The following is a 14,104-nucleotide window of genomic DNA, read 5'->3' as shown; positions in this document are numbered from 1 at the left end:
TTTTATATTGTAAATTGAAGTTGAGATTGCGGTAAGAATTTTAGCTCCACTTGATTTTTCAGAAAATATGATACAGCGGAAAACGGTGGAGTATATTTGTGCAACTGAAAAGTAACCCATTTTTTCTTTTTACAAACGTTTGAAGTTTTCAATCAAAATTAGTGCACGTTTTTTCATAGAAATTGCACGGATATGTGTATCCAAAACTTTGGGCAGATCAATTTTTGGCATTTTTATTTTGTGCCCCAGTTCAGATTATTACCTAATCGTCGGCTTTTTCAGGCGAGTATATACTTGTACCCGTCGCTGTTTTCCGCTCCAATTTTTCGCATTATATTACGTCGGCAGAAATGAAAGAAACCCTAATTGGCAAAAAAAATCATAAACATACCTCAATTTTTAATTGTGGGTTCAAAAAAGACTAATTGTTGTGTAGCAAGCTCATATCTCGCAATTGTTACATCTCACAGCACAGAAAGCTTAAGTATTTGTTTCGCAAAAACAAGTTAAAATCCAAATGAACTTAGTTATGCGATGTTTATGGTTAAACTTAGAGTTCATTCATTCTAATTTTGACCCCAATGCGCTATTTGTTAAGAAATGATCAAATCTATACCTAATGTCAAATTTATTCTAGTCTCTATCCGTCTGCAATTTTAATCCGAAACCATCAAAACATTGCAGTTGTTCTTCTCAAACTAAGTTAGTTATAATAAAGATTATCAGTTTTGTTAATATTGCTAATTTGCTTTAATAGCTCTTGCTTTTGCACTACTTTTCACATGCGATCTCTTTTTCTCAACAAACGTTGTATTTTCAAATGTTTTACAATATGTGCGACAAAAACGGGACATTTACTCTTTACTCTTTTTTAACTTTTAATTTTATCTAATTTAATTTTATGCGGAACTTTTATCGCTCTGTTTTCTACGGCAACACATCCTCGGCAACAGGTTTGTAGACGATAATATCTTACATCAATGGAAGCGACACTGGAAAAATTGCAACATCAATTAATTGTCCTTCCGGGGACCCCTGTTGAGCTGCAATGCTTAAACCCTGCCGTTAACTTCATTCTTGGTGCCTGCAAAACAGTGCGTAAACTATTTTACATGAACTTGAGCGGACTGGTTGTTTGCGCGCCTGTTCCTCTGAAATCGGCTGAAACGCGAGAAAATTCTGATCACATAAATACCGAAAAAATTTCGCAAGGTTTTATGTTTATTCCTGCTCCAAATTTTGATAAAGTTGTCATAGTGAAAAACGTGATTGACATTTCAGAAGACGATTCAATCAGTATATTAAGTCGTTCAATATTAGACGAAATTGATCACTTGAACAACGTTGTTTGCCATCTGAATGAAAAAATGAACTTTTGTCAAGACAAGTTAAGTGTGCGGCTCTTTTTGTGCTACAATTCCAAAGTGAAAAAATCTCCCCATTTTCCAAATTTGGAATCAACACTTTTCTCAAAAATAAGTGAAACCGATTACGTCAACCTTGAGATAACTGTTCAATTCCTGGGTAAGAAAGATTTGAAAAAACGTATTTTAAGAACTGTAAATGAGACGAAAGACGTGATACCTCGGGCCCAGAAAATAGTCCAAAGTTTGCCCAATAATTTGGCCCAGGGTTTGATCTTCCATTGTTTTGAGACAATACCGCTAAACGATCTCTACCATTTGAGCAGGCAACAAGTCAAATTACTCTCGAAAGAACCCGAAACGTTCGATCAAGTAGATAAAGTTATTCAACTTTTTGACTTCTATTTTCCCGCCCGCCGTGAAAAGCTTCAGACTGTTCCATATTTCGACCAAGTTGAAGGCGAGATGGTGTACAAACACAATGTTGAGGGGAAAATTGATACTTCTAGTGAATATTATTGTCAGTTTGGAGAAATGCGGCTCCTTTTTGAGAAAATGTCGGCAAAATTTAGAAGTCCCAGAGGAATTTTGCTGAAAAGTTTTTCTAATGACCACCTCCGACGGATATTGGATTTTCAGCATTTAACGCCGCAGCAATTTGAAATTGACGGGTTGTACCTCGGCTGTGATTGCATAATTGCTTTTGAAGTTTGCGAGCCAGATGCAACTGAAAGGCCAGGACATGCGATATGCAACAAAATCATTAAAGTAATTGAAAAAATACTGCCACAGATGCAGCTGATTTTGTACTCTTTCTATGTGTCCTATCAACATAGCAGAAGTCAACAAGTCGAAAGCAGTTTTAATTTTTTAGAAAAATCTTTGAAAATTATTGTTTATTTACCATATGTAACCTATGATAAATTTGAAAGCGAAATCGAAATGATCAGATATGAACTCCAATTCCCCACAACAACGAACAAACAACTTCCACCTGAAGTGCTTGCGAATCTCAAAATGATTTTTGAATTGATGCGAAAGAAGCAACATTTGCTTAACTTGTTACAATTTTTGATTGAGGACAGTGATAACAGGAACGAGCTCAAACTGGTGCAGTTATCCAAAGACTTTCAAGTCCTAGATAGTGAACTTTACATTGGTGATATCTTCAACGATTCATGCTCTGAAGAAAATAGTATGATTAACTATTTTCATTCACTGTTTTGCTTCGCCCGATTGAGCGATACTGAGAAAGTGAACGATGCCTGTTTCCAACTGCGGGTTTCAGAAGTGAATAGCCTTTGCAATTCCTTCGGGCTAGGACATAATGAAGCTTCAGAAGAAGTTACAGTTGCAAAAACTTTTTCAAACTTAGTTTTAAGCCCCCAACAGCATCGAATTTTGTCTGAAAGGGACAAAACACACCTGTTAATCAGAGGTCAACCTGGAAGTGGAAAAACGACACTAATTCTAGCGAAATGTGAACAAATGGCTTCATCAATGGAATTTACAAAAATTTATTTCCTTTATGACAAGAGGAAGCTTTTATTCCAAAAATATCTGGAGAAAATTAAATATTCCAGCAACGTACCGAAGGGCAAAATCGAATTTACCGGTATTTACCAATTTCAGTTGCCTAGGTTTCTCTACAATCTGAATAAAGTAGTCAATTTACAAACAGGCAAACTATCTAGTTTTTGTTTAATTCCATCGATGGTTTTTAATTGAGATCTCCCAGGTTGCCCGATTTTGGAAAACTTGGCAAGGACGTAGTACGCCATCGCGTGTAAGTCTCAGATGAAAACCGTTTTCTACTGTCTTTAGTAAGGCCGTACTAAGATTTCTAATTTACCGTATCAGTATCAAGATTAATAAGAAGACGGACTAGGGCCACACAAAGTTTATTAAAATGCGATCAAATAAAAAATAGCGTGAAGACAGACGAAAAACTCTAGTCAAGTTAAAAACTGAGTTTTGATCTTTTTCCGGTACAATTTTTGTGTTCTTCTTTTCTCCGTTTTCATTCCGAAAAAAGGACTGACAGTGGCTGAGTTATTAAATATTTACAGAAGTAAGCCCGAGCACATGGTAAAACCAGTACCTTAACCCTTCTCTCCAAACAAAATAAACAATTAACACAAAACAAAACAAACATGAAATATATAAACCGTATTATATACGCATACAGTTTTTTATGGCGCCAAACAAGGTTTTGTAAGTTTTCTAATCAAGCTTAGTCACTAAATCAAATTTTGTAGCGGCATGAATTTAAAACACAACAGATCGCGAAAAGAACACAAGGAATTCTTAGCACAAGAGAGAAATTCTCAGCAATGGGCACAAGTTTGGGAGATACAGAAGATAAAATTATTCTTTTATACCCTATTTCAATTAAAGACGGCACAAGTATAATATGGGATCCACGGCAAAAATCGTTCAACATCGATTCAAAAAAATTAAACAAGAGAGTGCAATGGTTACAAATCTAACTTGATATTAAATAGTTTAAAACATTTGCAGTACTGAAATTGCTCAAGAACTCTCAATGATTTCCAATTTCTATCAAATAACATTTAAGTAAGCTCAAACTTTTAAAATAGGAAGAGCGATTTGGGGTTTGGATCAAATCCCAGCTTGATGTGGATTGGTCATTACATACAAAATTTCGAAAAATCACCTGAACGCATCAAAACTTACAAAGTCTTCGAATCGTTGGTTTAATTTGGTGTACTTGGGTAGTTTGGTAAAACATGGCCGTTTGAATGCGTATTTTTATTTTGAACAGAAACTTAAAATGAAAACTTTCACGATTTTTTTCTCCTTCAACCGTGTCATTATGAGATGTTAATTAATTTTTGTTGCCAAAAATTTGGCTAAAGCAGACAATCGGCTTTCAGTCGGTAGTAAATTTGAAAAATAAAGTGTCAAAAAACAAAATATAATAAATTCTTTCTTGTTGTTTTTGTTCATGATTTATGAACAAATTTAAATTGGTCACAAAAATGAGAACTCCAGGCATTTTAAACAAAGATCACCAAATCTGGTTGAAAATCTCTGAGCGCTCAAAAACCAGTTGGTTGACAACCTGTTTCGAATGTTTTTATGGAAAAAAGCCACTTGACTTTTTTTGCCGAGAAAGTGAAATTTATCTGATCAAACTAACACACTATCGAGGACGAAACCCAAGCTATTATTTTTGTAATTTGGTTTAAGTTATAAAATAGTTAATCAGACTTGCGTTCAATTGAGTATGAGTTCATCTGAAAAGATGAGCTCGTAGTGGAGACAATTTTTTACAAATTTATAACCTAACAAATTATAGGGATTTGGCGGCAAGAGTTGAGGCACGTTAGACAAAGAAGCCATTTTAGATCGAAAGAAAGCCGAAAATTAAAATAAAATTTTGAAATTTGTCCACTCGATCTGGTTCAAAGCATAGTTTTGTAGAGTTTGATAAACAATTCGATGTTTCACACCTCATCGATTTATCTATGATTTTATCAAGTTCTATCTCTGCGGCTCCAACTATTGAGCTCAATTGCACTAGTTAAAAAGTGATTGCGAAGCTACAGAATCTATAAAATGAGCTCATGAATTCAGATAACCTCCTACTGATCTCATCGCTTATCTTTTAGGTTATTCATCTTCAAGCAAGATTGTTTTCTCAATCCTCTGCAGTTGTTTATTCAATTTATTGAGATGAAGAAATCGGACATCAACAAAATTTGCGTTTGTTTTTTTTTCACGCTTGATTGGGTCGACTGTAATAGCCTGAGAAGTGTGGCATGTTTTCAGCACTTTTAATTTTGGAAGAACAGTTAATCAATCTAATGCAGTGAGATTTAATTTTAATGTGATGTGAAGATTTTATTTGTTGTTTTTTATCCCACCCGATATTTTATTAAGGATTTATCGAGGTTTTCGACCTTTTTCTGAGTGGACCAAAATTTCTGAGTGGAACAAAAATACCCAATAAGAATGTAAATTGACTACATTAGAGGGAGACAGCGGTCATGATGGACGAAATCGATCCTTCCGTTATTTTCAATTCTGAAAGGTTGCAAACTGCGTTGAGTAGACTAAAGTGCTGCTGGATATCAGTCACTGGAACTGGGTCGTACGATTATTCGGAGCTCCGACCAAACCTCGGAAATTTCAAGCATGAAGATCTGACTGTTCTTTTCCGAAGTGCCCGTCATATTAGCACTCCTGTGCGAAATTTCATAGAAGAGAATAGGAGACTTGATTTCTTTTCTGTGCCAATGAGAATACCCGACTTGTTCACTGCTGATCAGAGACAGATAGCAGTCAAACACGTTGACAAAATTGAAGATGTGTTACATGTTGAAGAGAGTGAGGAATTCCTTGGGAATGGTTTCGCAGACAGACTAGTAGTATTATTATCAGAAGTATTACTACCTTCCGATTTCTCTCTTGATGAACTGGAAAAGAGATGGAATGCATCTGAGGTGGTCCATTGTAGAGACAGAAAAGAATTTGATTGTATCTCTGGTTCAGAGTTCGAATCTGTCTTGTTTATTATCGACTGTAGAAGAATAAGCCATTCCGATTTTAGTGCAGATGAGCTGACGTTAGTTGTCTCTAGAGCGCAGTATGAGGTTGGAATCATTCTAATTAGAAGTGACCAATCTCGGTTTGAACAAGTTAATGGAATGGTATCAGCATACCTGTCACTCAAAAGAAAGGACCATGTGGTTCGTTTCGAACAATTAATTAGCAGTACTTCCCACCCTCCTCTCGCTGACTGGCTACAGCCAAAAGATACAGACATACATGAGTGGAAATGGTGGAGACGTCGACTGGAACTTCATCTGAATTGTGACAAAGAAAGAACAATTAAAAGCGTGAGACGACAACCAGTTGCTGTTCGGCTACAACTTTTCTTTGCGTTTTACGACTTCTTCAGTCGTCCCAAAAAGGTGGAGTCCAGCTTCCAGGGTAAGTGGGCAGTTTATGACCTCCCCTGTTGAGGGGTTAACTGTAACTCTGTGGAAAGACGTTTGCTAAAAAGTAAATCTTTTGGAGAATAAATAAACCCCGCATTGTACCACTCTTAATGCTTTGTCACCCTAATCATACATCATTTTATCTCACCCCACCTGCAATCCATCAAGTTACCCATTTAATCTTACATCATATTGGGGTATTTATGGGACAGAGGTAACAAACTAATGGAAATTTCACTTGAAATACCAAGTCTACGATTCGAAGGGCATTGTTAATACCCAGGATGAGGTGCATGACCCAAGCGAGCTGTGATCATACCATCCTGACTAAAATTGGCTCTGGTTAGAAAGACTTGAGTGGTGCACGGGGGGGGGGGGTGCCACACCAACTTCAGTCGCGCAATGTGGGGGTGCCCAACTGTTGAAGGATCAATAATCATTTGTATAATGCATTATTGCCAGAAAATAGACGTCTTTTTTGTATGTTTCTGGGTTTTTCAGTGTAAATATATTAGTTCCAAACAACAGTTTTTCAGTTGGACGTCTTTTTTCTTGTCAGATTCACCAGACTCGGGGAAAGTTTCTGATTAGACGTTACAGACGTTGGAAAGAGTGGTTTTCAGACTTTCCAGATCAGACGGACCACAAAAACTATCCACACCCTAGACTCCGCTACAATCAGACCATGAAGACTCTGAATGGGCTCTTTTTCAGACTATCCGGACCGTAGGCAGTGCTACCAGACTCTGTCAAATGATCGCCGCTTACCCCCCCCCCCCTTCCGAGTCGGTCTGTTCAGAGCTGGCTTGGGTCGCACTCTTCAATCTTGGTAACGCTTAGGAAGAGACCATCCAATAAAGTGTAATTTTTACCGGCGAACGCAAAGAAAACCGAACTAAAAGTAAGCCGACATAAAAGCAAGCCGAAAGTTATGTAATAGTTATGTAATCTATCGGAAATAATACATTGTTAACCGTTACAATCAAAACTGAGCATTGTATTGAAGTGGATAATGTATTCAAATGCATCAAAGAAACAAAATTACAACCTTTTCAGACATCTAGTGGGTACGGCCTCAGCGCACCGCTGTCCATGGCCATGCCTCTCATCCGCTGTGGGATGTAATCCGGAAACCGCGTCCCGGTTAGCGCGGCGAAGCCGCAACGCGAACGAAGCGCGCCCACCGGCCCGCCAAGGTCGACTTGAAATATACGGGTATCCCAAAATTTTTTGGCTTACTTGACCTCATTTTCAAAATTTGGTTTCCTTGCCTATCGGCTAGCTTGACCGTCACCAATTTTACCAATGGATCATTCTTCAGTAATATTTTTTACCTTTTTTTCTCATATTTCGTTCATTTTTGTAGACGTGTGCATAATTGTAGACAAAGATGAAGTGGATAGCCTTAACGACGCTACAATCGCTGAACTTAACCTGCTTTATTGGAGTGTTCTATGTGGGAGTCATCTATACGGCAATGAACAATCTTTTTTCTCATGTTTGGAATTTATGCGCGATAGAAACCTGCTGTCAGCAGAAATCAACAAATTATGTCCCCGTTCAACCATCCTGCATGTGCTTCGACCCGGGATGACCACCTTTATTGAAAACCATTTTCAACATATTGGTTTTTCCAAAGAATAAAGAACCGAAATCTAAGACTAAACTTGATTTTTGATTTTTTCCGATTCATTGAAATTGCAAAGCTTGGATCAGGTCAGTATAGGAGCGCTGACTTCAGGGCCCAATTCCGAGCGCACACATGTTTATGTATTTGCTAACAACTTTTTTCTGCTAACAATGGTTGAAACAATTAATGACAATGTAAACTTTTGCGCATAGATTTTTATTCCAATTAAAGTTAGGGCACTTTTTCATTAGACTTTTAGTTCCCAGAAAGTTTTTTCTAAACGGTTTCAAACGAAAATATATGAGTCTGAGGTAATGTTAAGAACTTTATGGTTCGAATCGGTTTCACATCACCTTTTGTAGTATTAAGATTTAGCTAAAAGATTAAATTTTAATGCAACTATTTGAAGTGTTTGAGATTTGCGATCATTAATATGAACCCGCGTTGACAGTGATTATTTGAGTTTTTCTATTTTGTAAACTCTTAGAAATTATGGAAGCCACTGCAAACTTTTTTATTTTACCCAACATAAATAATTCAAGATTTTATGCACAATTTTTATGAATATGGTTATCCCGGGAAGATTTCTTCTCTGAAACCGCGGACTTCTTTAAAATAATCTTGAATAGCGACGAGCTGGACAACCATACGCTTCTGCATAAATTTGGCAACAAAAATGTCTTCGAACTTGTGCTTGAGAAGTGCCCTGCATTCTGTAATGAATACTTTCTCAATTTATTCTCCAATCTGGACAGATGTGATGTATTCTTCATGGAGTATCTTGGCTTTGAGAGCGGAGAGAGTGAAGAGAAGAGAATAGAGAAGTACAGAAAGTGGGGAGGGGACATATTGTTCAATGTTGTTAGAATGCAGAATGTGGAAGAGGTTGAATTGGGTTTGAGACTTTTGATGAGATACGATCTACTCGAATATGAACTCAGTCGGGTCACCGAAGATGGCGAAACTCTTTGCCACCTGTGTTTGGACAATCCTTACTCTCCCCCTTGTAAGCAACTTAAGATTTTTACCAATTTAGTCATGATGCCAATTTTACCAACTGAAACCATTTAGTAGCTCGTTTAGTAGCACAAACAACCCAGGGTTATGGCATTAGCTAGTTGGGTCTTTCTCGTCATAGCTCCATATATTAGTGGTCAGATAACGTGTGCCTTCCCCTCCCCCGCCCCCAACTCTCCCCCACAATTTTCTCCAGCAATAGCTTAATGGGAGCTATGAATTTCTGAGGCGGGGCACAAGACAACAAAAAATTCAACAATTTTTTTATAACGTCCATTCATAGCTAGATCAAGGTAATGTATTTTCTTTAAACAAGGTAAAACATTTAGGGTAACCTCACTGTTCGGGACATTTTAATCGTGTACAGTTGTACAAAATTCTGTCCATCTATCTTATTAAATACATGTTAAGAGGTGCATCCTGTCATTAGATTTGACAAAGGCAAAATTCAGATCTTACAGCTTAATACTTTGTCTTATCAGATGATGAGGTTTTATTCGACACTAAGAATGTTTCTTCAAAACAAATAACTTTTCTGTTCACGGTCTCCACAAATTGATACAGACGTTATGATTTACTTTTTTGAATAATTATTTCGCAGATTTAAAATATCACTATTTTTTTTAGTAAAACACTTTGTTTGTGTGTAATAATCACTGTAAGAAACCATTCGTATTTTTTTAATCAATCTGAGTATCATGTTGTACAATTTTGCAGCTTTTATTTGTTATAAGGTTCTTCAAATGGTGGCTAGGACATTGGGGCTAATTATTATCCCATTAGCAGTTTTTTGTTGTTTGCACAATTTTTGCTCTCTCGTGGCTTTTAAAAGACCAATCAATATCAGAAACAATTTGTTTTTGTAAGACGCAATTTCCCATGTGTATCAAATATAGCTACGGCTTGTTGCTAAATTGCACACTGATGAAATACCCAACGTGTCAAAATGCAACAATAACCAATTTATTTTTTTTACTAAACTTAAGCAGTTTTTTAATCTTATTTTTGGCTGGGATAGTTTACCCCAAGTGAAGCAAGCCGCTAAGGGCATGCCCATGGCCCGGCACATGTGGTCCAAAGATCTAGTTTTTCGGTTAAATAATCCTCAAAAAATTTTAATTGAATTTAAAATTATCCATTTGGTCGTTTTTTCCCCAAATACTCTTTCTGATAAATTTTTTGTTTGAGTAAAACTTTGGGGATGTTTCGGATATGTTGACCAATCGGGTAGGTCGGCATTGGGTACTTTGTCCTGACACCGAAGTTATCTATATGTTTTTTTATCTCAATCAACTGAACCAAGTTTTTTCTCAGATCCAGAGGAGCAGATGCTAAAAAATTTCTGAAGTCGGTCCGATTTTATGCACTCAGTTTTGAATCCACAATGCGCAGAGTAAACGAATGGGTCTGTCCCAAGTGTTTTTAAAAACATAAGCTGCTTCTCAGCTGGCACAGAGTAAGTTAAATAAATTAGGTTAAGTTCGATTTTTGAGGAGTTGAGCATTCTCAAAAATAGTCTGTTGTTTCGAAGGCACCAAAGAAGGGAACTAGCAGAGTCTCAAAGTACCGCTTGATTCACCAAGTAAAAACCTTTAGTCTATTTTCTTTGATTGATCTTCTGGGCGACAAATTTGCCTTGATATGCAGCCTAGCAGAAACTCAGAAGATGACAGTGCCGTTCCATGGTGCGCTTCGTTTATTTGTTATATGTTTGCTGTAAATTAGCAGAAACGTTGATTGCTAAAAGATTGTATGACAGGGCCGTTAGAAGACAGTCGATTGTATACCAACTGACACGATTGTACAGCACGTCACGTAATGCTTAACTGGGTCTGTTTATCGGTTTACCTGCTGAGATTAGGCTGAAAGGTTATTATCGATTTAAGTTTGGGCCACAAATTGGTGCAATTATCTTTGGTTGTGAACTTGTGAAGCGTTTTCCTTCAAAGGTTGAAAAAATTTGGGAAATTTGGCGTGAAAATCATTTGAGTATTGACATGAAACTGAGGTGAATGGAGAGAGAAAATGAAGTGGTAGCCTAAAAAACTGTGTGCGTGATGTTTGAAAGCAATCATTGATTTCACAAAAAATTTTTCGCGGTCAATTACAGAGAAGTAAGCATTAACAGTGACAGAGACGTTATATCATTTTGATAACTGGTCCGACAATCAAATTGTTCAAATCAAACACTTAGTCTGACGATCCATTTTTCTATGAGGGGAGCTACAGTCTGATCGTTAGAGCAAAGCTGAAAACTTTCGGTGACACTGGTCACTGCGAGGAAGCTAAAACCAGTGGGGAACAATGTTGCAAAAGGTGTGGGCACTATATAGAGATTTTCCCAAATGTATCTCAAGCAGTTAGTGATACCCAGAATTATGCTGAACAAATTTTTAGAAGGGAATGAAATGAAATAAAGGCAGAACTCAATCAAAGCAGGCAAGTAGGGGTTTGATCAGGGAAAGCGACAATTGGTTGCTCAAAAACAGATGAAGGCTGAAAATAAAAGTGTTTTCAGTTCTTTGTTGGATGAATTTCGGCAGCTCCGCAATCCCTTTCCAGAAGTTGGCATTTGATCTGGCTTTACTGTATCAGGAAAGCGAATGATAAAAATAAATGGAAAACTAAAAGTTGATAAAGCTGCTGACCGAAGTAGAAGATTTAGGTACTGGTCAGCCACAATGATGACTTTGAAAACGTTTTCTGATGACGAACTTATCGAGGAAATTAATGATCAACAAATTCAGCGAAAATGCACGACAGGTCGAAGCGATTATGAAGTTAGTGGCAACAGAACATATCCAACAGAACAGCCAGTCATGGGGTAGAGTCTTTGAGTTTTGCATTCCATATGAAAGAGATTTAATGGAAAAGAATTATGTATTGTCGGCAATGGCAATATCTTGGCCAGCAATATTGATGCCGGTGTCTTAGTTTTCAGTAATGATCTTTTGAGAGCTTGCAGCTTGATGCTTAAAGACAAGATTTCAGGCAAAGTTTTGCGGTTGTTCAGATGTTCGTGGTGGGTTGCAATTGTGTAGTAACCATTTTGACTACTTTGGAAATTGCCAAGCTTCGGAGAAATTATTGAGTTGGCACATAAAAACAGAAGGGCCAGGAGACAGCAGGCCAAGACAGTAGTTTCCTCAGTTAGTAAAAGTGTTGGAAGAATGGGTGCAAACACAGTCGAAGAAAAATCAGTCTAATCATGGTGTATTGACCGAGCGAAGGGATGATCGTCAAAAGGAACCTGTTGGTAACGAGGCGAGAGGGAAATCTGATCAAAAGTTCCGGACTACATGGAAAAATGACTTTTAAGAGAAGAAGCTGGACCACTGCAGCTAAGTTCTTCGACCTGTTTTTTGGACCGTGTTCTTTCTACTTTTTTATTTTTATGTTTTAATGGCAGAATGATCTTGTAATAAAGCCTCAGGAATTCTTTTTAAAACAATGATTTAGGGCAACAGCATTTTAAATTGGAAGATCCGGTATCAGAAGAAGATTTTGTTTACATAACTGGTGTTGAGTATCGAGGATTTTTTGTTCGAGGCGATGGTGTTTGGCCAAAGTTCAAATTCTGATTTTCTTAAAGTTTTTTTTAATTTCATTTGAAAATGCAGGTGATTTTTATCTGATTTAAGGAATCATTTGCTTACTATTGCTTAAGTTTGTTTATTTTAATCCGGAGCCAAACCTATGTGGCACACTTCCCTAGTTCGGACTTTATGAAAATATACAGGGTACAGTGATCAGGTCATAGGAGAATGGCTTGAATTAATCAAGAGAATGAAACTTAGGAGGAAGGAGAGTAAGCTGCATGAAATTTAGCTGGTACAGAGTTAATTAGATAACTTTGAGTTAAGTTAAGTATTTGAGTTGGGAAATCTCGATAGTAAATTTTTGTTTCGAAAGCCCCAAGAAGGTAACTAGCAGAATAACAAAGTAGCACTTGCTTCACCAAGTGAAAAACTTCGTTTTATTTTTTTTGATCAATTTCCTGGGCCACAGAATCCCCTCTCTGTGCAGCCTAGCAGAATTTCAGAAGACGACAGAAAAGAAGAGATACATTTTCGCCCAAAATATTTCGAAAAACAAATTTGGTTATACAATCTCCCAAGACATAATTATACCTTTTAAAAGCAGCACGTAAATGGCTTCAGGTATTTTCATTGTTTCATTGCGCGCGATATCAGAGCAATAAAAGCTATAAAAGTATCTACAACCCAAGTAAAAACCCTAGTAAACCCTAGCAAAAATATCTGCATCATTTAGTTATCTGGCATATTTTTAGTTGACGCAGAGGAATACGCTTTATCTGTTATCAAACTGCTCCTTGGTGCGGGCTTCCCAAGCGAACTTCTACTGCACGAACGCGAATATGAAGGCGTCCGTGAAAACGTGTTAGACATTGCTACCAGGAAGGAGTATTGGGGTGTGGTCGAGTATTTCCTCTCAGATGACGAGAGGAGAGAGTTGTTTCTATCATGTCAGAATAGAAAAAATTGTTTGGAGCATATCGATGGGAATAGTTTTGAAGAATTTGTGTTCTTGGATTCAAATGAAGAATCGTCTTCATGGGTTGAATGCGATGAAGATGAAGCGGATGAATTAGATTAACAACAAAATAACGAAACTGACGCCTGTAAAAAAAACTTTGATTATCCAGAGGGAATTTTGTTATCTACTAAGGTTGAGTGACTTGTGAAATAGAGAGAGAAACAAATATTCCAATCAAGTCATTTCATTTAAAATAAATGAGACTTCTATTTTTTTACCTTTCAAGTTATAAATTGAAACTAGAACGAATGAGTTAGAAGCAAAAAATCAAAAGCAAGTGTAAAAAATCATTAGTTTAATAAACTTATTATGCAGAAGTACATGCAAAAGTGTAGGGTAGCTGAACTATCTAATAACAAAACGTAAACTCTAATAACAAAACGTTAAATTAAGGAACTCAAAAGTCGGTTACATCCGCTAAAAAAGTTTTGATTTAGCATAGATCTGGGAAGCTTAAGGCAATTAATGTTCCGAGCTGGAAGCGCTTGTGCTGCATGAGACCAACTATGAATAGCTGAAGCATTTACAGAAGCTGGTTTCAACATAACCCAAATTTTACGGTAATTAAT

At 37.0% G+C, this 14,104-nt stretch overlaps 1 protein-coding gene across 2 annotated transcripts; it reads left to right on the top strand.

Annotated features, from left to right (window-relative positions):
• The first annotated feature begins 632 nt into the window (after window positions 1-632).
• LOC142353936 (uncharacterized) lies at window positions 633-13,752 on the top strand. 2 transcript variants are annotated; one of them, XM_075406166.1, is made up of 5 exons: window positions 633-3,026; window positions 5,363-6,323; window positions 7,698-7,919; window positions 8,545-8,967; window positions 13,270-13,752. In XM_075406166.1, exons 1-5 carry the CDS (start codon window positions 981-983, stop codon window positions 13,593-13,595), a joined length of 3,978 nt encoding a protein of 1,325 aa, XP_075262281.1. In that variant the 5' UTR covers window positions 633-980; the 3' UTR covers window positions 13,596-13,752. The 2 variants fall into 2 exon arrangements, with proteins under 2 accessions (XP_075262281.1, XP_075262282.1); XM_075406167.1 differs by lacking the exon at window positions 13,270-13,752 and adding an exon at window positions 11,992-12,294.
• Window positions 13,753-14,104: the final 352 nt, after the last annotated feature.

Source organism: Convolutriloba macropyga, chromosome 15, assembly GCF_964194025.1.
Source record: "Convolutriloba macropyga chromosome 15, txConMacr16.3, whole genome shotgun sequence".
NCBI classification, from domain to species: domain Eukaryota; kingdom Metazoa; phylum Xenacoelomorpha; order Acoela; family Convolutidae; genus Convolutriloba; species Convolutriloba macropyga.
This window is presented reverse-complemented; position numbering and strand designations above follow the sequence as displayed.

What these genes read in the sequence shown, in the direction of transcription:
- LOC142353936 (XM_075406166.1), top strand. Translation starts at nt 981, where the DNA reads ATGGAAGCGACACTGGAAAAATTGCAACATCAATTAATTGTCCTTCCG. An exon ending in GGTGGAGTCCAGCTTCCAGG is followed by an intron (nt 6,324 to 7,697) that starts GTAAGTGGGCAG and finishes TCATTTTTGTAG; the next exon opens with ACGTGTGCATAATTGTAGAC. An exon ending in CCTGCATGTGCTTCGACCCG is followed by an intron (nt 7,920 to 8,544) that starts GGATGACCACCT and finishes TATCCCGGGAAG; the next exon opens with ATTTCTTCTCTGAAACCGCG.